At 39.0% G+C, this 23350-nt stretch overlaps 1 protein-coding gene across 1 annotated transcript; it reads left to right on the forward strand.

Annotated features, from left to right (window-relative positions):
• Nucleotides 1–14929: 14929 nt before the first annotated feature.
• LOC139945589 (homeobox protein Nkx-2.1-like) lies at nt 14930–19159 on the forward strand. Its single transcript, XM_071943000.1, has 2 exons — nt 14930–15559; nt 16471–19159. The coding sequence occupies exons 1-2, from the start codon at nt 15217–15219 to the stop codon at nt 17247–17249; spliced, it is 1122 nt and encodes a 373-aa protein (XP_071799101.1). The 5' UTR covers nt 14930–15216; the 3' UTR covers nt 17250–19159.
• Nucleotides 19160–23350: the final 4191 nt, after the last annotated feature.

Consider the following 23350-nt stretch of genomic DNA (forward strand, 5'->3'; position numbering starts at 1 on the left):
AACGCCCTAAGGCAACACAATGTACCAGTTTCTTCCATTCTAACCGAAGGTATCTGTTGCGTTTGTATAGACAGGGCCCGGAGTTACCACCTCGGGCGAGAAAGGCAAAACTTGCTGCACACGTCTTTACGCCTGGTAATCTGGTATATCATAAGGAGTATAACTGCTCATAATACGCGTGGCTGGGTGATACCTTCAATATGTCACCATGTGTTTGCATACGGCGAGCAGTAACGGACCATCTGCTCGTCTGAAGGACCCTCATCGCAGCGCACGTCAGCCCGCTCACCGTAAGGCGAGCCTCTCGCTCGGTCTTATGCTAAGGGACACATGATTGGCAAACGCCGAGAGCAGTAACCAAGGGGACAGAAATGTAGATTATTGCTCCATCAGAGACAAGTAATGCCCCTGCCGTAGCAACTCGCGGGCTTTTCCTTCACCCCCAATACTTGTTTTGTCTGTTTTGAGAGTTCAATTCATGATGTATGGATAAACCGTACTGCGATTGTATAATACGGTTTATGAATAAATGTAGGGAAACACTTTCAAACCACTCCATCGAAATTCTTAGGGGGGAATTGCAACATGAATTTTTATTGAGTTGCCTAAACCGTCGCCATCAGATAGTCGTGTTATTATGGCTGTATATAACGGGTGAAGTTAATGTTATGGCTCAACAAGAACTTGGCTCAACAAGATAATAATTGTCAGCTAATAGCTCCCGCCAAACTTAAATGTTTAAATGTTTAAAGAAGACAGCACCTTTCGAAACATTTTGTTAGTGTCGTTTAGTTTAAGTTGCTGACAACGTAAATGTATCCATATAGACCACCCCTAATTCCCATAGTTTGCCTAGCACTAATTATTATTTAAAACAAAGTATTTACGGATTGGTAACCATCGATAAATCAATTTGTTAATTTTCCAGAGAAAAAGAGCACTTTAAGATGTTAAAATTACTGTTGCTTGTTTTGCAATTAAAATAAGCTCACGAGCATTAAAAAAAGCAAAGGCTTCCAACGGTTGCTTATTTTTCAATCGAACTCAGGGGCACAACCTATACCTCGCAAAACATCAACCATTTTTGCGCTTGTAACGACTTTATGAAATTGGGGATGGGATGAAGACAGGAATTAACCAACTCTTTGGAAAAAAAAGGGGGGAAAATTTTCCATTGCCCACTTTTCAGTTGGGAAGAATATTAAACATAAGATAATATGTTAAATTTGCATCGGGATAAAGAAGATTAATTTTTTTACCCATACACCGATGTGTGTTAGCACTGTATACTCAGTACTTTCCCGAGTCCTGTGAAAACATATCACATGCATGTTACTCGGGTGGGATTCGAACCCAGGACCCTATATTAAACATGTAGTTACCATTTCATAAGCGAGACGACACACAAGCTTTAAAAAAAATGTTTTTGTTTTAGATTTTGCATGACAACATAAAAACCAGGACGTTTTTTTAAATTCATAATTGACAAATTAATTCCCTCAGACATACTTTCTCGTTCTACCACTACCAGAAAATAATTTTGATCCACGTATTTAAAACGCTCCAATTGAATAAATTGAAGACCTGATAAACCTGGTGAAATTTGTATTGCAGCCTGCATATAACAGGCCTATCGAAGTTTAAAACGTTGATAGATTTACTTTATGTCTTTACGAAATGCAGCTTGTACTGATATAAATAGTTCATCTTAAAATGAGTCCAGATATTTATTCATATCTTTATTTTATAATATGGTTGCTAACAATGATGTGAACAAGACAATTCATATTACTTGTGAAGCAGAAATAACAGGCGTAGACTTGTATCAGTCAAGTGATAAGGACACGCCATGGACTCATGAACAGGGATAGTCACGTACTGTATACCGGTAATTAATGTAAAAATAGATGTTCGGATTTGTCAAAAATTAAGATAAGTTAACATTCGGCAAAGTGGTATTTCAGATGGATATTAATTGGGACACTCTGTATAGGTATGAAGTTTAAACAACAACGTGTTTCTCCTTGTCATGTCGATGTTGTTTCCCTTTGCACAATACCAATCATGCATGTCACACTTCAATATCTTGCGTTAACTATAAGCATTGGGACCTCAGCGACTACATTTAGGCTATGTTTTTCTTTACAACCAATCAATCCAACTAAAAGTTTCATCGTCCAACAAATGCCAGCACAAATTCAGCAAATAGTTTGGAGTAATTAGCCAAAACGCACGGCCACAACCAGTCGCTTTAATTCCAATCTGCTGAGCGGGTCGATCGTGCCAAACTCACGGTGTCATCTCATTTTACGGTTGAGCTATTACGGCAGAGTCAGACGCGACTGACTTCCCTCACCACCGGAAGCATCACGTTCAGACAAGAAGACTGGTTCTAATACCAGCCGGATACAGCAGAAAAAACATGGCATTATGTAAGTCCAGGAGTAAAGGAGAGAAAAAACAGTCAAAACACCAAGAATGAGGGAACAACTAAAGAGACGAAGGTGTTTAGACGTTAGACGTTAGGTGTTTAGATGATCATGTTCAACGCTTGCAAGTACCGCACATGGCCTATGATTGCAACAGTTGCAACTGTGTCAAATTTCATAGAGCTAAGCACAAAAACTAGCTCAACAAAAACGAGTATGCTTACCAGATTTAGATACCAGTCGAAACCTGGCTTACCATTTGTGACTGGTATCCTACTAATATCTAGCAGAAATTAGTTTTGCAATTAGTGCTTGAAGGCACCAATGGTAATTGTCAAAGACCAGTCTTCTCACTTGGTGTATCTCAACATATGCATAAAATAACAAATCTGTGAAAATTTTGGCTCAATTAGTCGTCGAAGTTGTGAGATAAATATGGAAGAAAAACACCCTTGTCACACGAGTTGTGTGCTTTCATGCTTGATTTCAAAATTTAATTCTGAGGTCTCGAAATCTCGTGGCAAATTACTTCTTTCTCGAAAACTACGTTACTTCGGGGAGCCGTTTCTCGCAATGTTTTATACTAACAACCTCTCCCCATTACTCGTTACCAAGTAAGGTTTTATGCTAATAATTATTTTGAGTAATTACCAATATGTATCTACTGCCTTTAAGCAGCTCTATGAATTGGGACATGCAGTATAGTGAACTCTTGCGTTTCAGTGACGCTAACAAGTTAATCAAATCACTCAAAGTGGGTGTCATTAACGAGACACTGAATTATTAAAGAACAACGAGCGTCAAGTGACGTCATTTCGTCATAACTCCATTCTTAATTTTGTCCAACGGGTATATGAAACAATGTTACACGTTCCCAAATGATCCGCGATTGAACATGTTAAGTCTGCTGTATGTGTTTCAGCCAACAATAATAAAATGAACAGCCCAGGGTGTATGCAGAAAGACAAGCAGCGTGTCAAGACATCATTTGCCTCTCAGCCACCTTCAAAGACGGTACCTGCACATTGGAGTTTCCATTTGAAACCTTCAATTGCCGCCTTCATATCAAGTGTTTTTCTTGGCCCAAACCATCTTTTTGGATGCTGTCACAAATATTGCGTATCAAAGCCTATAACCTGCCTATCTGCTTAGATCAGCAACCATCCACAGTGACATCCCACTGCAGTTTTCATTCACACATTGCTCTGAGCAGCCCCACAATTTGTAACATCCGCGTCAACTTTGATTAAAAAGGAGGGGAAATCCTCAATAACTGTTTCGGCATAAACCCAATACTATAACCATCATCACCCAGCCTGAAACTACTGCCGAGATTTTAATTGTTTGTGTAGCATCCCCCACTTATCGAGCCTGCTTGGGAGTTTTCCGCGGGCTCTTGGCCTCTTTGTTGGCAGTCTTTCAATGACAAGACGAAAAGAAGAAAACAAGAGAATCGAAAAAGTAGACACTGTAGCTAGTCCGAATGTTCTATAACCCAGGTAAAAGCTCCCCTGTCAATCTATCTCAAGTACAGCCTCAACGGTGCGGATAAGGTGGCGATCCGTCATGCAAACCGGGTCGTCTTAACGTCCAGCAGATCCATATTTTATATAGAGGGCATTTCCCCGCTTGATTGGAACTTTTTCCCTCTCCCTCTTTCTCTCTTTCCTTGCCAGAATGGAAGGAACGGGGCGCCTGTTTAAATGCAATCTTCCTTGAAGTAGCTCTTCAGGCAGCTGAAAAAATCCACCGAGAGCCGGGCAGGACAGACCCGAAACTTGAGCCGATTCAACGGTTCAATCAGCTCAGATAGCACCCGCTGGATTGTCGGCTTAACTGCCTTGTCAATAGTCAGGAGATAAAGCGAGGGGAGAAAAAAAAGTAGGAGGAAAAAACCTTTTGGCTCTTACCAATTATTGCAATCGTATTTATTCTCTGGCAGTGGGTGTTTATTTTGGGGAGCGTTCTTATGAGGCAGTAGTGCGATGGGGGACGATGCTGGGGGAGTGTGTGGAGTTGTCCCCGTTGTTTGCTGAGTTTAAAACAGATCATTGACTGTTTAAGAGAAGGTGTTAACGGTACGTTATCCTCTAAGCAAAAGGAGTTTTTCATCGGGTTTAAGGTTATATTTTATTTTAAGAGAATAAAGTGTTATTCAGAAACCAAACGTGCACAAAAGTATTGCACGTTTTTGAAGGATGGGAAACTCCCATCCGAAGTCTTTTATAATAACCCTTTAAGTAGACGGATATTTGCAGCGGGGATTTATACTGTTCAGCATAATGAAATATTGTCATTCATTATCTCTTATAAATTTGAGATCTGACATCCACAAAAATTTGATTTGGTCGATTTAAAAAGCTTTGCTATATTTCAGAATCTGTGTCATGTTATGATTTCGCACGATTTGAAAGTGGTTTTTGTTCAAACAAACTTGAACTAAAAACGTAGAGCACTTGGTGTCATTGGGCTGAAGTAGAATTTGCTGCGCTGTGTTGGAGTATAAAAACACACGTATCCTGGTCACTTGTGGACTACTTGAAGACTACCATCATTGCTGAGAATTCACTCGGCCCTCGGGGTTCAAGCTAAGAGCTGTCGAGAAGCGATGAAGGTGTAGTAGTTATCGAAGTCTATCTCCAGGGCTGGACAGGGACAACTCCTGGCATTCAAAACGCTGTTTCTTACTATGGCAAGGTTCATTTGTTTTTCTGTAAACTGTTGGTATTTTTTCTTGATTCCAGAAAGATGTAAGAAGGTGTTTAAAAGAACACCTCAAATGGGACTGCGTTGTCTGAATCTGCTCATGGAGATCGGTAGCCCATATAATAAAAAACAAAAAGACGAGCTGACGGTAACAACCAAATATTGTTTCTTCTTGGGGCATTTATATTGAACGATAACACTCAAGACAAAATAAATCAGTTTTTATCCAGGGCATTATAAAACCTGAAATGTGATTACCATGCAAATTGCGATGCCGATTAAAGCATCATAATTTATTTAATTACCACTTTCTTTGAGAATCAATTCTAGCCCAACTTGTGACTTGTTTAAGTTACTGTTAAAAGTTGAAAGCTTAAAAGGCGTTCAAAGTTAAAAATTATAAAACGAGCATCTTACTGACAAAAAACAAACACAATCCAAGGCTGTTGTTGTTGCAAGATTGAGGAGTAGTGAAAGTTGAAGATGCGGAATGCTGAGGTGCTGTTATGTTCAAAATGTGGGTGATTTATTATTATTATTTCAACTCTCCTGCATATGGTAGGCCTATAACTCATGAAATTTGTGGAGCCTGTACCGGATCTCAGTTATGACTTTCTCATGATTTGCACAAGGACTTGTTTCATCCGGTTAATCATCTAATTCCACCTTAACTATGACCAGCGTGTGTTGAAGGGGGGAGTTCGGCTGAAAGGAAAGCGTTCGTGTCGCGGTGGCTTTTGGCCGTGCAAGAGGAGTTGTCAGCCGGGGAGAGTAAACACAGAGTGCCCGGTGCACGCTAGACCCAGAGAGCCTTAATTGAAAACGCATTGAGAAAGACTAACTCGGGTCCCCCTACCACTACCCACCCTTCCAATTGCCCAGGATTATTGAAATGTTAATTTCTTGACAAAAGACGAATCGATAGTTTATAAAACGATGGCGAAAACAAATACAGGTTTTTGGAGAGTCCTCCTTAGTGAGTTAGACGGTGCTGAAAGTAGATCTCCGTCGAGGAGCTGAGAGACAGCAAAGGAGCGGGCGATCTAGCTTTTATTTCTCTATTTATATTTTTTTTTCATTTGGGGTTTCCTAAAGTTGTGTTATTTTTGTTGATGCATGGGCTTTTGTTAAGAGCCACTTTTTATTGTGCTGCATGGAAACATTATGCCGCTGGCCTCATTCTGCCAAGACGGTAAATTAATTTGTGATTGTTGCACTTAAGTTCTCGGCTAAGTATATAAACATATCGCATGTCATTTTTCTTAATGCCGTGCCAGTAAGGGTAACAAAGGGGGGTAATCCAGGCTGAGTATCGATATATTAACTGGGCAGTTTAAATGTTTTTGTTTCCCATGTCTTACGGGGACTTTAGTTTCAATGTGTACGATCCTGTAAATCCAAATTGAAAGACTCGAGCCGACATGTGTTTTGTTATAATGAGCGTGGCTGCCTCATGCACCAATAATTTCATGACTATCGTATTTTATTCTTCTTCATTTGTTTAGTACATTCATGCCTTAAGAGATCTGTTGCTGGGGATATATAACTGTTATAGTATTGTCTAATACTAACCAGAAACACCAACAGATCGCTCTTGTACAGCCCCAGGGCCCAGACCTACCATACTCCGGAGACAGATAACCAGCGTCTCGATTGAAGCGGCCAATATTGTTGCTGCATGTAACTTTAAAACCACCGTATGGATTGGCTCATTGTGGTTCTGTTCATATCGCCTACCAAACCCCATTCAACGCTGGTGCAGCCACGCTCGGCTCCATCGCCTCTAGGGAGCACCACTACACCCAGGCAGCTCGTTTGCATAATTTCTGTTAAAAGGTTCGTTTTCTTAATTAATCACATCCGTCACTTCTGTTTGTTCACCTTAGGCGCGTGGTTTGCTACTGGTTGGGACAGTGGAGATTACAAGTATAGAATCAATAACATTCGTCACAATGCCCAGTTTGAATGTGGGGACACACGAGTACCTCACACAGGGCACTGACACATGAGCAAGAAATATTATTGCTTTTTTGTCTTTAGAACCGAGACAAACTTTTTTGAAAGATTAAAAACATTCAAATTTATCACTTATTTTGAAGTTCTTAAGAAATCTTAGTCAACAGTGTTCACGGAGAGCATCATCGATATCAACCCTCAATACACCATCATGTCGAAGCTATACCATCGTTGTCGGTTTCATTACCGACACGACATCGTTACAAACAAGTCTAAAACAGCTTGGTTTATGTCCCCCAGTACAAACAACAGCAACACAATCAAACAAGCCCAATTAACCAAACAAATAAATTAATGAAACTAACAACCACCTTAATTTGAAACAGACAACTAAAAAAGGGAGTTAATGAAGATAGGTTAAAGTAGGTTTTGTGAACCCCGACAAAACAACAAAACAAGAAAAACAACAACAACAACAACACTAACAACAACAATGACGACAACGATGATGACGACAACGGTAACATTGACACTAACAACAACAACAGCATAACAAACAATCCCATCGTCATAGAACCTCCCATATTGAGAAGGTATACGGTTCTGCACTTTGCGAATAGGTCTTCACATAATGCCTAAACACAACCTCGTTTTGTTTATGTTCATTCAATTTGTTTAAATCTAATGAGAGTCCACGAGCTATCAGCGGCCACTCCCAATTCCAAATTAATTTCTCTGGAGCTAGCAGTGATCATTCAATCTGGTCGCGCGCCGTACACGACGGCGGGCTTCTGACAATGATAAATGTATATGATGACGATGGTGTGATGATAAAGATTATACGATTAGTACAGCTACAGCCAACAGTGTGAACCAAATGGGAAAGAGAAATAAAAGACATTGTCTAGCCGTATCTGCCCCATGGTTTGTGGCGTGAAATCATACATGACATTGATTGATACAAATCTAGGACTCGTGTCTTGTTTCTAAAGGCAGGTTTACACTCCATCGTCCTGATACCATTCATGCAATAGCAGGCGTGAACACGCCGCCGCTTTAATGACCCAGAATGATATTGTTGTCGCTCTAATTTGATGGATCATGCAAAAAAGAAATACCGCGCAACAATAAAAGTGCAGTTACTCCACGCAGAGTTATATACTGATTGTTTGCTCGGGTTGTTCTCTGTCTCTTTCTTGAATACCGACAAAAATGAACTTACAATTACTGTACTAGTAAACCCTACGACTACTTTATACTAAAAAATAATTTGTACTAACAATACATTTGTATTCTTGCCACTGACTAATTATGTCACAGGTCTATACGACTATATTAATAAGTACTCATATTGATACGCACGGCTAGTCGTAGTTTCAACGATTATTCACCAATGATTATTAATCATAGGACTACCTTATCGTCAATGTGAAACAGAAGTCAACAAGGTAGAGCTCTTTTTTTTTAATTTTATTTTTTACTGCTAAGGTTTAGACTTGGGCTGAATGATGCCGTGTTGTGACGATGATCACCAACAGCGCCCTCCCTCTCACAACAATGCCTGCAAATTGAACCATATCTGGTAACGAAATATTTTACTGGGCTCCTGTCTTTAGTTCCCTGCTATCAGACATCCAGTGATTCCATTGGACACAATCATATCATTTGATACGTGAGTGCCATTTTAAAGCTTCCCAAGCCCAAACAGTACACTGCTGTCACGTCCGCAATGGAATTTAACTGCGTATCTCTATGGGAAATGAATGAAGGTCAAAGGTGAAAGTGCACTCCAGTCTGGAGGCAGGTCTCTGCACTCTCTGGTGTTATTCACGAGCCTCGAAGTGTGACGTCAGATGTTCAAGCTAGTAACGAAAAAGCAAGGCTGCAAAATTTTTAAGCGAAGCAGTTATCCTTAGTGTCGTCTCGGATATAAAGCTTTACATAAAATATACACAAACCTAAAAGACCACAACTACTTTTATTTTTGGAATTTTTTTATTTTTTTCTCATCAATGTCTTGGTGTGTTATTTTCGGCAAGCAAATGTGTGCCATTTTCAGTCATGTTTAATTTTATTAAAGTGTTTTCCCCTCGTTTGATATATACTTAGAACTACACTGCAAAAACTGTATGGTTGTTGCCACAGTGAGAAAAAAAAATAAAAATAGCATCATTAGTGTCAAAATAACAGTAATTTCTTTTTTGATGCTCTTTTTGTGACAATATCCAGTGTGTCAAACACGACAGCTATAGCAGTGTTTCACCTATAATACTAAAAGAGGTACTTTTTAAATCCCCGAAGATGGATTCGCCTATAGAGGACTTACTGTGTGTGAAATTATCAACCCTGGCGTTTACTACAATTGTAAATTGCAAAAGATCTACCTCCATGGTTAGTGTTTACAACGCAACTTATTTGAACTGTTTATTTTTTCCTTATATAGAGACGTCTTCTATGCACAGGTGGGAAACTTTTTTGCGAACAAATTTTATAAATAGCATCCACATTACCATTTATACGTTTGGGTTTTTCTATGTGAATTAAAATTAAGTTACAAAGTAAAGAAAACACATTGTCCGGACACGCGAATTTGCACCATTGCTGTCAATTAACATTATATGGGGCAAATCTCAAGGTTTTACTCGTATTACAACAGCCAAGAAGGTCTGTGCGTCTTAATATAGCTTTTAAGTATGAATCTACTTTCTTCCTCATTGAACAACCTTGCAACATAAAATTCCATCCAAGTTCGCTCAATCCACCTTAAGCTCACCGAACTGTCCATCATTCAGCATTAGAGAAAGACTGTCAATCAGCAACGCTTAACACCAAACCTCAAAATCCTTCTTTAAATCCGGGAGAGACTTGCTAATGAACTTAATGTCCGTAATTGAGCACCTTATACAGAGGGGGTAACTGTTCATGGGGCGGACCCATTCGCACCTCGGTAAATCCCACCCACAATACCAGAACACTGAGCCCTGAATGGTGTGGGTAAATGTTAAGTACGTGGTGAAGCGGGTTGGGTAGTACCCCTCCTTTTATCGCACACCTGTGTAAAGTTTGCCTCAATGGACTTAAGATATAGAAAAGAAGGGCCGAAAGATTAAACAAATAGTTAATTGTGTTATAGACTGATGTGTGTTGATGAACGGGACAGAATATACAATCAAAGAACACATGCCACACAACGTGGTATACAGGTATACCATCGAGGTAGTCTAATTCTACCCCTGGCTTCTGCATGTATACCTATCTGATACAGCACCACGAAAGATCATTGTTTATTCCAACACCGCCATTTGCCATTACGAAGACCGCTCTGTTATGCCATTGTTCTATGATCTATGTTCTTAATAAAGCGAATCGCTTGCCTCGTAAAGACGGAGGGAGAAAAATCAATTATGCCGCTTTATTTTTGACACCTTTTCGACTTCTTAATTGCTGTGTATTTACACTTGAAAGGAATTTCCTCTTAAAGCTGTTTGTCAATAGTCTTATGGTTGATAATAGATGGCTACCGCTCTTGCCACCGAATTACGCGGACCTTAGCTTCTGTGATCCTCTGGGTGTGTTTTCAGTCGCTGGGGAAAAAGAAAGGATGGTTTATGTGGTGTGCGATTGCGGGTAACACCAGTGGATGTTATAGTTTAATTTGATAAAGGGCCTATTAACGAATCGCAATTTGGGTGTTCTATCTGACAAGAGTCCCGTAGGTGACGTGTCAATCATTATCAATAGCGAGGAGGCTTGAAACTTTGATGAAACGGAAGGATTTATTATGTGTTGTCACCTGGGGTTGACCAGTCAGAGTTAAGTTTCAAATGTGTTTTAAGAATGATTAGTGCTCTAAGATATAAGAACATCTCATGTAGCAATCCTCATACAAAAAGAAAGTGGGGCAGAAAGAAAGCCAAGTAGATTCAAAACTGAAAAAAGGGAGTTGTGGCATCAAGTAGTACAGAGAAAATAATGTTTTCATATCATTGTCAAATTGTGGTTTGTTCTAAAAGACATTGTTATCAGTTCACCCGGGCGGCACTTGAGATGTGATTATTATATCTTGAAATCATTATAATCAAATAATATAGGCCTAAGGCAAATATGTCTATTATAAATTCATGCCATAAATGCAAACATTATGTCGAGTCGCCTAAAACAATTTGCTTCATTTTTACTCGAATGACAATGTTAAGTCACCGGAATGTGTTACAGTTGTATTTTCAAATACACCTCCTAAACCACGAAACTATAATTTCATTTATTTTCAAATGTTCTATAAAATAAGTAAAGACAGAAAGAAACCAAGAAACCCATTAATTTAGCGAGGTAATTATGTCCACCGAAATGGGAAACCTCTCAGTTTCTCCAGCACAACGCCGAGCTATAGCTGACCGACCGTCCGTCCGTCACGGCGGCCCGGGGCTCGAGATCGGAAGCCGGGGCAGGCACGGCTCGAACGGATGGCAAACGCCAGTCATTTCCTGCTGTATGTATACCACACGCCTCGGAGCATCTCCCGGGCGATCTAACGGGGGAGAGACTCGGCCGTGGCTCGGCCCCGGCGGACACTACCATCATCACTACAACGAGTCGCATGAGAAACACCAACAATACGACTTCTAAGACTCACGGGGGCCAAACCCTGCAGGTTCTGATCATCCTGAGAAAGAAAAACGTAAGACTGAAATTCCACCCGAAATCTGACCCAGGCAACTCGTATGGCATTTTTTATTAATTTTTCTTGCGTGCAGTCAGAGATGAAATTAGAAGAGAAAAGTGTATAAAATTACCGCATTGATGGTGGCGCGCATACACCCTAGCGGGTCGTTTGCCTTTTATGATTTGATGAAAACACTTCCTCGGGTCATGTCCTGTTCCGATGAAATCAGTGGCAAGTACCCGGTAGTATTGTAAGGTCCAGACAATCTCCGGATTGAGAACAGGAACCAACGCCATGCATAACTGACCAGGGGGACATCATTAGTGCCTACATTGTGTGAGCATAGTGCTCGGGTCCACGTGCTCTTCTATACAATTCAGGCCATCATTTCAGGCACAATCTTCCTGTTTTCCAATGCTGAATAGAAACCCATCTCGAACAGGGGAGCAAAGACCCATCTCGAACCGGGGGGGGGGGGGGTGGGGGGGGGGGGGGTGTAGAGACTCCTCTTGAACCAGGGGGAGCAGAGACCCATCATGAACCGGGGGGGGGGGGGGGTAGAGAGCCATCTCGAACCGGGGGGCAGCCCGTGCGACTCCCAAAGTTTCTACAACCAGTATCTTTCACCCGGTTCTTAAAACAATTATAAGACTTATATAACATTGATGCGTTTATAGATTGGATACTGTATTATTCATTCAAACTTTTTATTGCTGTGCGTACTGGTGGATGCTTTAATTATGTACCATCACCTGCACTTTACAAAAGACCAATACCAGTAAAATGGTCCTGCATATAGCAATCTGAGATGTTGATGAATATTAGATGTATAGGCTAATAAACATATAATGCAATTTACACATTGGTGATGATTAAAGGTACCGGTAACTAACAGTCTAAATTAAATAGATATATTTTACATAACAAAAACAATTAAAAAAAGAAAATACAAAAACAACCTTGGTCTTCCCATCATTCCAGTTTGCAAATCTTAATTCTATAATTTACTTAAAATAAAAGCAAGAGCAAATGGAAAGAGAAGGACAACCTTAAAACAATCGCTAAAGATTTTATAAGAAACTGATTTAACATGTTCTTGTTCAATGTGATGTAACAATTGAGATGTTGATTTCTGTAATTGTTGATTCATCCGCTATTGGTCTCGACAATAAAATAAATAAATAAAGCCTGTGAGACCTTGTAAACATGCGGGCATAATGCGGGCATATATACCTCGGTAACCTTGAGGTAGAAAGTAAAAGTCTTTATAACTTCGTTTGTTTTATGAATCATTTTGTGGAAAAATCATGAATGAACTAACATAGAGACCGGAACACACTATGTTTTATTCTACCGAAGCTCATCAAATAAAAGTATATTAGGCGTAGACATAATGCTTACAAGTGAGACGGTTATGTGTTATTAAACATGAAAATGCCCTTGGTGGATATTTATCATCTAAAACTAACATGTTCTGAAATAGGACATATATAATTATGTTTACTTCAGAATATTTGCAATGATAATGTTTTTGTGTTTCACTCTGGATGGCAATTTTGCTTCGTTTAGGACAATTCAATTTATCACTGTAGGTAAAAAGAGTCCCTCACGTGGAAAGGCAAAAGCAGGCATATTTGACGTCGAGTACAAGGGCTTGCCCACATGTTTACTAAGTATATGATTTTATAAGATAATTTCCAGCCTATAAAATAAAACTTTTAAAGATATTTTTGAGGGGAACAAGTTCGGAAATCAGATTACAGTAAGAAGAACATCGTGCCTGGGCCAGAGTGAATTTGTAGATTCTTAATAGTTATAAAATACGTTGGCAGGTATGATATGTGGTCCCTGGAAACAGTTGGCAAATTTTATTGAGCACATAAAGGGCTGAACTAAACAATGTAAACACGGCGTAGACTTTTGTCAGGCTAGTCAATTGCACTTTTTTGCCCAGGAAAAACAAAATTGGAAATAAGTAAGAAGAATATCATGTCTGGTTACACAATTTGAATAGTTTCATGTAACCGCATCACAATCTCGAAACATTGTATTTGATACACAACAAAAACTAAGTTTTAGTGGTTTCATATCAATCACTTTATGACTCTATGTTCATTAAAATGACACAATAACAATTATTCGTAATCTCTCTCTTTGGGGAAGGTTTCCATCAAATTACTTGAAGGGCAAAAACCTCTAGTTGGATAGCAAAACACACTTTGGCCAGCAATGGCGAAAGGCGATAGTGATGTCCTTTAGAAAGAAAAAAAATATCACCACATCGTATCAAATGTTAACCGACGTATCTCCACAGTAAAAGATATAGAGGGAAAATCCATCTACTTTTCGCGTTGAAGAGAAGTATTTTCCCGCGTGAAGTGGCCAAGTGCAAATATTAAAATATTCAAGTGTGGGTAACATTATCTCGCGCATTTAAAGCGTGATTAGATTTCTGCACATAGTGCGCCGTCGTCGGCTCGAAGGACTACTTTATTTACCCGTCACTTTGATCGCTTGTATTCTTCAGAGTGTGTGGAAAGAACCATCATACGATGTGTGGACAGGAACCGCTCTGCTCTTATTGCAAAACTACTTCGCTGTGACGATATAGTTTAAGTGAACACTCCATGGCTAAGCACCTAACATCACACAAAATATATACACTGTGCTGTGTTTAAGTATACCTGAGTATGCAGCCTATATTGTATTACTGTTAGTGCTACCATAGAGTTATATAGCTTCACGGACGGTTGACCAATACACTTTTCTTTTAACTTTAGAGTCGCTGCTGAGTGTGAACGGGACTAATTAAGAGACAAAACAGTCGCGGAATTGTTTTTCAGGTAGAGAGTAAGAGGTAGAAATGAGATTCCAATATCAAGTATGAGGTACCATCATAATTTGTTTGAAGTATCGGGTAGTGAAGAAGAACCTAAACAGGGGTGTTCAGTTGAACCAACGGATGGCCACACGTTCCGTAAATCAATGACGATGTCAATCATGTCATCACACGTAGAGCACCAATGGCGTCCCGCGTGACATGTCACCGTCATCTTATTTAATTGCGTGTATTTATAATAGAGCGGTCACGCCCACTTAGCCACCGCATCAACGGGGCAATGAAGTAAAGCCCAGTATATCGCCCGCAGCGTTACAGCGCCACCCAACCAGACCCTGCAGCTAACTGATGGTGATAGTAAACAGCCCGTTCAAGTATGCAGTGTGGTAGTTCTTGACGTGGGCCGGTCCATCCATCCATCCACAATACGTGAGTGAGTACTGAGCACGGGGGGGAATTCACCCACCGTCATCACACACACACACGTATCGTGCAAGGAGACTCAAGCAAGATAAAAACCAGCGCTGATCCACTCTAAGCTAATCTACTAACCAGGGACACACCGGGAGTGAGTGGTCGAGTTTCGTCGATCCCGTTCGCTGCCCGCTCCGCGCCGGCAAGTCATGTCATTGAGCCCCAAGACACATTCGACTCCATTCTCGGTCACAGACATCCTGAGTCCGCTAGAGGAATTTGGCTACAGGAAATCCATGCTGGATCCAAGTGGGAACTTCATGACCACCATGCAGCCCACCTACCGTAGCCCGCAACACTCACAGAACATGCAGTCGTCTATGAACGTACCCGTGAGCAACCCGTACCACATGCACGTCCCTCAGCTTTCCCATCCGCCTCTCGGGACCACGTACTGCAACGGGTCCGTCGGAGAACTCTCCCACTACAACGAGCATGTTCGGCAATCGGCTTCGAGCTGGTACGGCGCTAACCCGGACCCAAGATTTTCAAGTAAGTAAAACACACAACCCCCTTAAAAGACACATAAAACACGTCTGTAATTGTACAATCGCAAACCTTTACCGCTCGATGTTGGTTCTTGAGTTTGTAAACAAATACTACCAACAGATAAATGTGAACTAGATAGTTTTGTAGACGCATTTCCATCTTCACCCCAAACGTCACTTCAAAGTGACCCAACCCCCTGACTGGATGACATCTCTCATAAGATTCCTCCAGGGGCTAAGTAAGAGCACCCCTCCAATCCAGATACTTGGGGGAGAACATTAAACCCAAGCCTCTTTTGCCATCTTCAAAATGGTGCTTGTTCCTTCTCTAGTGTGGTTACGAGGAGAGTATGAGAGGAGTTGAGATTGCCAGATGAGTGGAACACTATCACTTGTCTTTAGTCCTTATAACAAACCCCTCGCTGATGTTATGGTATTAGCCTCTCAGAGCCCCTTAGCGAGCTAGGAGGGTTTTCCCAACTGCTAGATTCAATCCAAATTGTTTGATGTATCATGAAAATGTTTCTGTAATGTTTATGTTTAGATGCCAAACCATACCCGAGTTGTTTCTTATATTGCATTTATCTAATACTTCATCTCATGCCATTTTATGTTAGATGCAGCGTCTGTCAAACACTTTAAAATTTTCAGACCAATGAGTTAATACTTTATTTTTGTTTGTCTTGGCAACTTCATGTCTGAATTATTTATCCAAAATAGATTAAAAGTTTTCTAAATTGTTATTTGAACATTATGTTCCGAACACTATTTAAAATCATTGACATTATTGACATTAACAAAATCAAATGGTTACCGAACTTTCTTCATGTACTGTAAACACTTTAATAATCTAACTGTAAAATTCAAATAGCCAATTAAACCGGTTCTTTTCTGTTCTGTTCTTTTTTCAAACAGTCTCTCGCTTGATGAATCCAGCCTCTCCAATGAATATGAACATGAACATGAACATGAATATGAATATGAATATGAACATGAGTATGCCGGGCCTCGGTGGCGATCTATCCAAGCCAATGTTGCCATCTGCTCAGCGTCGTAAGCGACGGGTGCTCTTCTCTCAAGCCCAAGTCTACGAACTAGAGCGTCGCTTTAAACAACAAAAGTACCTCTCAGCCCCAGAGCGGGAGCACCTAGCTAGCCTCATTAATCTCACACCAACCCAGGTCAAGATCTGGTTCCAGAATCATAGGTACAAGATGAAGAGACAGACCAAGGAGAAGAACATGGCAGACAACAATAGTGTTTGTCATCAGTCACCGAGACGTGTAGCTGTCCCCGTTCTGGTCAAAGACGGGAAGCCGTGTAACGGCTCGTCCAACGGTAGCAGCAGCGGTGGTTCGGCACAGGACAGTGCGAGTCCTCAACTCGGAGATGATGCCCACAGCACGGGTAGCGACCACGGTAACACCATGCCGAGTGCCCATCACGTACCGTCACATCAAATCTCATCGACCGTACAACAACAGGCTCACCTGACTCCGTCAGTTCATAAGCAAGTACCGGTGAATTCCACGTCGTCTTGCAGCGGACATGGTGTCAGCGCTAACACGGGGCCGGGGGTAACTTCATCCCATTCCCCGCACCATCAACCCGTAGCAATGAACCCTTACCATTCAATGAATGGTACCAACATGTCCTCAGCCGCACCGTTCCTTTTGCACGGCAGAACATGGTGACAATAATCGTTTTTAAATAGCTTGATATGAACTCTTAGTTTTCCGTGTAACCCTGGAATGGTTGAAAACAAAAACTGATTTTTTTTTATAATACCAAAAAACAATTTACCACCCAATACCTCGAATTCGGTTGGTGGTTTGAACTCCCAGTGAGAGCGCAAGTATTTGAGTCCAAACATTTTCTGTAACTACGGCGTGGTGACATGTTATCATAGTAACATTACTGTATCTATAATATAAGCAAAGACTATTGTTATGAAACATTCGTAAGAGAGTTTCAAGAATGCCAAACTTTGATCAGATGATGGAATCAAAACACTCTGTGTAGTTTTTGTACAACTTTGGATGAGTTTAGTCTCTTCGGTGAGGTGAGTCTATCGTGTATGTGTCGAGCGTGAACTTATTTCAGCCTGAAATTAACGTCTGATTTTCGCTGCTTTACCTATCAAGTAAACAGCTTTTGTTTTGTTTGAACTAATTGGGATCAGAAGTGCGGGTGGCTGTTTTTTCTTTTCATAGAAATAACTTTTAGAACCCGTACCAGGTGTGTAGAAAGAGTAGAACTTATAATTTATTACTGTTGTTTTGGAATAATGTATTTCATGGGCACGTCTGTAGAAGAGTTTGTGAAAACAGTTTTAAAATATTTCTTTTGGGAAAACGAACATTATTCTTTTTTTGATGAGTGGTTACCGAAAGAAAACTTAGCGGAGAACCGACTCTGTTTTCCCTCGTTAATTCATTATTGTTCTGTCCCTTTCCCACTGTTTATGTCCAGTTAGAAATATCACCCAAAGGTCTACACACAAAAACGTTGTATACGAAAGAAGTTACAAGTTAATTATTTACAGCCCGTAATCATTTCAAGCCAAGCAAGTTAATTTTCACACTTTTCCCGTGGTAAGCCTACTTAATTTATCAACATTTTGAAAACATTGCTCACAAAATGTGAAACACCAAGGTACTGCAGATGACAACACATTCATTCCGATTCAAAATGTTGTCTAGCTAATCAAATTCGACACTTTAATTCATTTGTTGGACATGACTTACTAAAACACCGAGATTTGATCTTCTTTAAAAACGACAACATCGGATACATCAGATTATCGCGCCACGTCGCCACATTATGATTGTTGTTTTTTGTATCTATGGCAGCTATTTGTTAACTGACTGCAGGTCAGAAATATATCTAATCAAATTGATAACAACCAACGAACGTTTTGTATTATCAACTTATTTATTTATATTTTTAGTCTCTTTCTAGTTTAATCTATAACAAAATGGGTTAGAGATTGTTAGGATTTCCAGTAAGAAAGACAAAATCACGGGATGCATCTTCAGGAAAATTTCCTCAAATAATCTGGTTTCGTTCAGCAGTTTAAAAAACAAAATCAATTTAGACCTCTTTTATTTGATTTTTTTTTTTAAACTTTGTTTTTCTTTCTTATTTCATTGGTTTGTTTTTGTATTGTGTTTTAATATTGGTATCATTATGTATTTATCATCATTATTTGTTAGAGTGGGTTAAAATAACTCATTGATTGAGTTCAAAACTACAAGAACTGACTAAACTTGGCTGTCTTCATAATTGTTCACACCCAATGTTTTTTACACAAGTTGTTCATTAACCAATGAAATAATGTTTCATTTGTTTGAAAAGATCCACAACATACATTACGGAATTGCCTCAATGATGCATAAGGAAAAGCGTTTCAAAGACTATCGTATCATTTAAAGCTCTACACAAATGGCCCTCCCTACCAACAAGTACTTTCTATTGTCATATCTGTTTTTACACTGTACTGAAAAGTTTCGAAACCGTTTCTCATAGGCCTTGTATAAGTTGTTTTCCCGATTGATGTTTCAAACTGTTTTATATAAATTAACATTCCAGTATTACAAATAAATTGTAATTTTTGGGTGAGGAGGGGTTTGTGATTTCAGGTTTGACACCACATTATCACAACTGTTCCGTTTTGCAACCTATCTTGCTCCTTGGTACCACCCGTGATTGTAGCATTCTAAAACTAGGCCATGTTTTGATATCAGAACCAGATCAGGCATTTGTCAATCTTGACTTAACGTGGATCCGTTAAGGCAACCGTCAACTCATCACAGTGTTGGCCCAGTTATCTTTCCTCCCCAACAAACCAATATGTACCGCTCAGGTCAAGTTGTCCCTTGTACTGGTAGCTCCAATCATGTTCTACATTATATGCAATGAATTGGCCCTTTGCGATGCAACAAAGAACACGGTAAATTTACCAGGCGCCTGGGCAAATTTACTCACCGTTCGTTATCGGGGTTGCGCTTGCACAGCTCGGGTCAGACAAGAAATCTAAAATCTCAATTATGCAGAACAAGATATTAGTAGAACATTTAAAAATACTATTTGTTACGTAAAATTGCTAAAAAATTGTTTGGTAGATGTGGATCCTATCATTACTACAATCGACTACGTCATGTTGTTATCTGTTTTCTTTCCAGTTGAAGACTTCTTTCACTGATAGCTTTCAGTAGTCTAATATGGTCACCGTTTAAATAAGATAAAGGGTCCCAAGTTTGTGCACTGAAACATGCATGTCCCTATATTAGGCCAATCTTCTACTTTTTGATGGAGACATTATGTATAAAGGGACAATTTCCATGGGTTAATTTTTGTTGTCAAACTTGAATTCGAAATGTTAATTTTCCGCGTATTTATTACTCAAGCCTGAAATACCCATATATTATAAAAAGGCAGCAACCATTGATTGTTGCTGTCATTTGTTTTTGTAAAATCTTTAACTAGGGTCCAAATGTCGAGATGACACTTTTAGAATTATATAAATAATATAAATTTAAAGAACCTTTGTACTGACGTCATTTGATGATGACACATAATATGAGGATGTAGATAATAATAATAAAACAGGTACTGTTCACGAAACCAAGGTGATACTTTGTTGTGATTCCGTGTTCATGTTAAATGCAACGACATTTGAGTATTTTAACTACTCGTAATGGTTTATTAAGTCGTTTCACAAGACCCCTTGAAACAAAATTTGACTTTTTAAAATCTATTTATCTGCAAAATTCAACAACAGGATTTGTAAATTTTTCAAACAATATAGGTTAATATTTGATCACAGCGTTATGTAAGTGCAAACAAATCACGCAGGCATTTGAGTTGGAAATTATGATAAAGTTTATGCGCCGAGAAAATCCAAGCCTCGGTTGATGTAAAGCTTGTATGAACGAAGCGTGTGTTTCCTTGGAATACTTACTAGCCCCTAGATTTGATGTTGCAATTTTGCTTGTTTTATTTATAGTTTTTTTTTTTTAATTATGGGGATTTGTTTTCCTCTTTGGACACTATTGTGTTTTCTTTTGATTGGCATAATATTTTAAAGCAAACAATCTTTTCAACTCACCTCTAATCGTGTGATGGGTAACTAGTGACAACGTGATTTGCAAGCAGGCCTGAAATTTCATTTGGGGAAGGGAACTTCCCCGGGAAAAACGTTAAGTTATTAGGAAACGTTTGAAGGGGCACCAATACCAAGGCCAAGACTTGGGGCAACAGAGACAGGCATCCGTGTACTTCCAGGCTTGCCATACGCTCCAAGGAAGTGGTAGTTTATATTATCCATCAATTTATCCGCCCAGTTGAGATACAAATGAATCGCAAGATTTGACAAGTTCGTTGAAATTCCTAATCACGCCTACAATCACGTCCACTTCTTCGCAAGGTATCCTCTTTCTATGTGAAGACGTTTCAGTAATTTTTTTTCTCTTGACTGACAAGTAATGAACTGTTGGGTTAAACACAGTCCACCATATTTCATACAAAGTTTGTACTGCAGTACAAACCTTACATCAAAAAGATATATTTTGAAGTGTGTCGACTGATACTATGAAAGGCTTTGTTACCGGTCCCTTAAACTTGAGAATACACTTTTGGTAACTGGGTTGCCAATGTGTTCTTAGCCTAAATAACATTAAAGCCCCGTTCCAATTATGTACAGGACCCAATTTCATAGAGCTGCTAAGCACACAAATTTGCTTAGTATGAAATTTCTTCCTTGATAAAAACAGAATTACCAGTAATACCAGTAACAAGCAATATGCAACAAATAGAAATTTGGCTGGTAATCCTTTTTTTTCAAGAAAGAAATTTCACGCTCAAGCAAATTTGTGTGCTTAGCAGCACTATGAAATTGGGCTCAGAAGTGTTCAGACTGGATAGATAGTTTATTTAACCACAAGGCAATTATGTTAAGAAGTCTATAGGATGGCTTGCGTATAACTTCGATTCAAGACTGACATATGAAAGACAGTTATAACAATTTGGGGGTTTTACTCCGTTTTGTTTGACTTCATGTAGAATATCTCGAGTTTTCTCTTTCTCTATCTCAACATTTCCGCAGACCTGGAAATTTCCAACACTCTTCGTGGAATAGTCCAACGACACATATCTTGAAATACACATCTAAAGATACTGGTAAGACAATGGAAGTCATTTGACGAACGTGGTCGTTAACGTTCTTTGTTTCTTTTGGGTGTTTTTTTTTTGGTAATCGTGAAAAGATAATACTTCTTTCAATTTAATATGAATTTGGAAGTATTGCGGGTATACTGTGACGGGGGTGTTTTGTGTGAGGAATACTTGCAGGTAGTCAATAACCGTTAGCTGAGACTCGTGTTTGATCAGTTTACAGTGGGGTAGGTATACCTTCACCTAGATGATGCGTTGCATTTACCATAGCTTCGAGTAGCGGAAAACTAATTGAAGTGCAGACACAGACCAATTGTAACGAATGATTGGCATGTATAGTCTACTGAAGTATTGATGTACCAAAACATCCTTGAAATATGACAATTTCATTTCCCGCGTTAAATTTCCTGCAAAAATAGACTGGTAGGAAACATAAACAAAATACCATAAAAAAAACAAATAAACAAAAGATGAAAACAGCCACAACTTAGAAGTACAATTCTGGGCGCCAGTTTACAAGCTATAAAAATTATAACCTATATCTTTCTGAAAGTTTGTACACTCAGTTGAGTAGGCCTACATTGTTGGTAGATACTTCCGCTAGTTCAACACTATGATTGTTATTAACATATCACTGTCACACTTAAAGGCAGTGGACACTATTGGTATTTACTCAAAATAATTATTAGCATAAAACCTTTCTTGGTGACGAGTAATGGGGAGAGGTTGTTAGTATAAAACATTGTGAGAAACGGCTCCCTCTGAAGTGACGTGATTTTCAAAAAAAGAGGTAATTTTCCACAAATTTGATTTGAAGACCTCAGATTTAGAATTTGAGGTCTCGAAATCAAGCATCTGAAAGCACACAACTTCGTGCGACAAGGGTGTTCTTTCATTATTATCTCGCAACTCCGATGACCAATCGAGCTAAAATTTTTTACAGGTTTATTTATGTTGAGATACACCAAGAGAGAAGACTGGATTTTGACAATTACCAATAGTGTCCATTGTCTTTAAATGATAATTATTTCAGGGAAACATATTATGGACAAATAAAATTGACAATTTTTGTAATGGGTAGCATTCTGCGATTGAAAGTTATACCACTTTGGGATAGCCTTTGATAAACACTCACTCAAAAATCAAGTCTTGTTAATTAAACTTGTGTATTTTCAAAATATTCATCGGGAATGTACACAGATGAAAGTATAATAATTGCGCAATTCTTAGTTGCATTTATAATTTATTCATGTTCATGTATTTGTCAACTATATTATATTTGTTTATGGGTTATTTATTTATTTATTTATTTATTTATTCGTTCTTTGTTTTACTTGTTTACTTGTTTATTTATTTATTCATTAATATTCATTCATCATTATTATTGTTATTTTTGCTGGGGAAAAACCCAGATTGATTATGTTTATACTTTAATACATATTGTCCAATAAGTTTTGACAACACATGCCTATGTAATAAAACAAAATAAACAAATACATACAAACATAGTGGATAACAGTTTTTTCTTTTATTTTCAGAAAGACGTCAATGAATCCACATTAAAGTTAATAGCAAGCTTTACTAAAACACATTGACGTTTTTTCAACGGTATTAAATCGGG

This window comes from Asterias amurensis, chromosome 1 (genome assembly GCF_032118995.1).
Source record: "Asterias amurensis chromosome 1, ASM3211899v1".
Lineage (NCBI taxonomy): Eukaryota > Metazoa > Echinodermata > Asteroidea > Forcipulatida > Asteriidae > Asterias > Asterias amurensis.

Coding starts and splice junctions, on each gene's coding strand:
- LOC139945589 (XM_071943000.1), top strand. CDS start 15,217: ATGTCATTGAGCCCCAAGACACATTCGACTCCATTCTCGGTCACAGAC. Junction 15,560..16,470: donor CCCGGACCCAAGATTTTCAA/GTAAGTAAAACA, acceptor TTTTTCAAACAG/TCTCTCGCTTGATGAATCCA.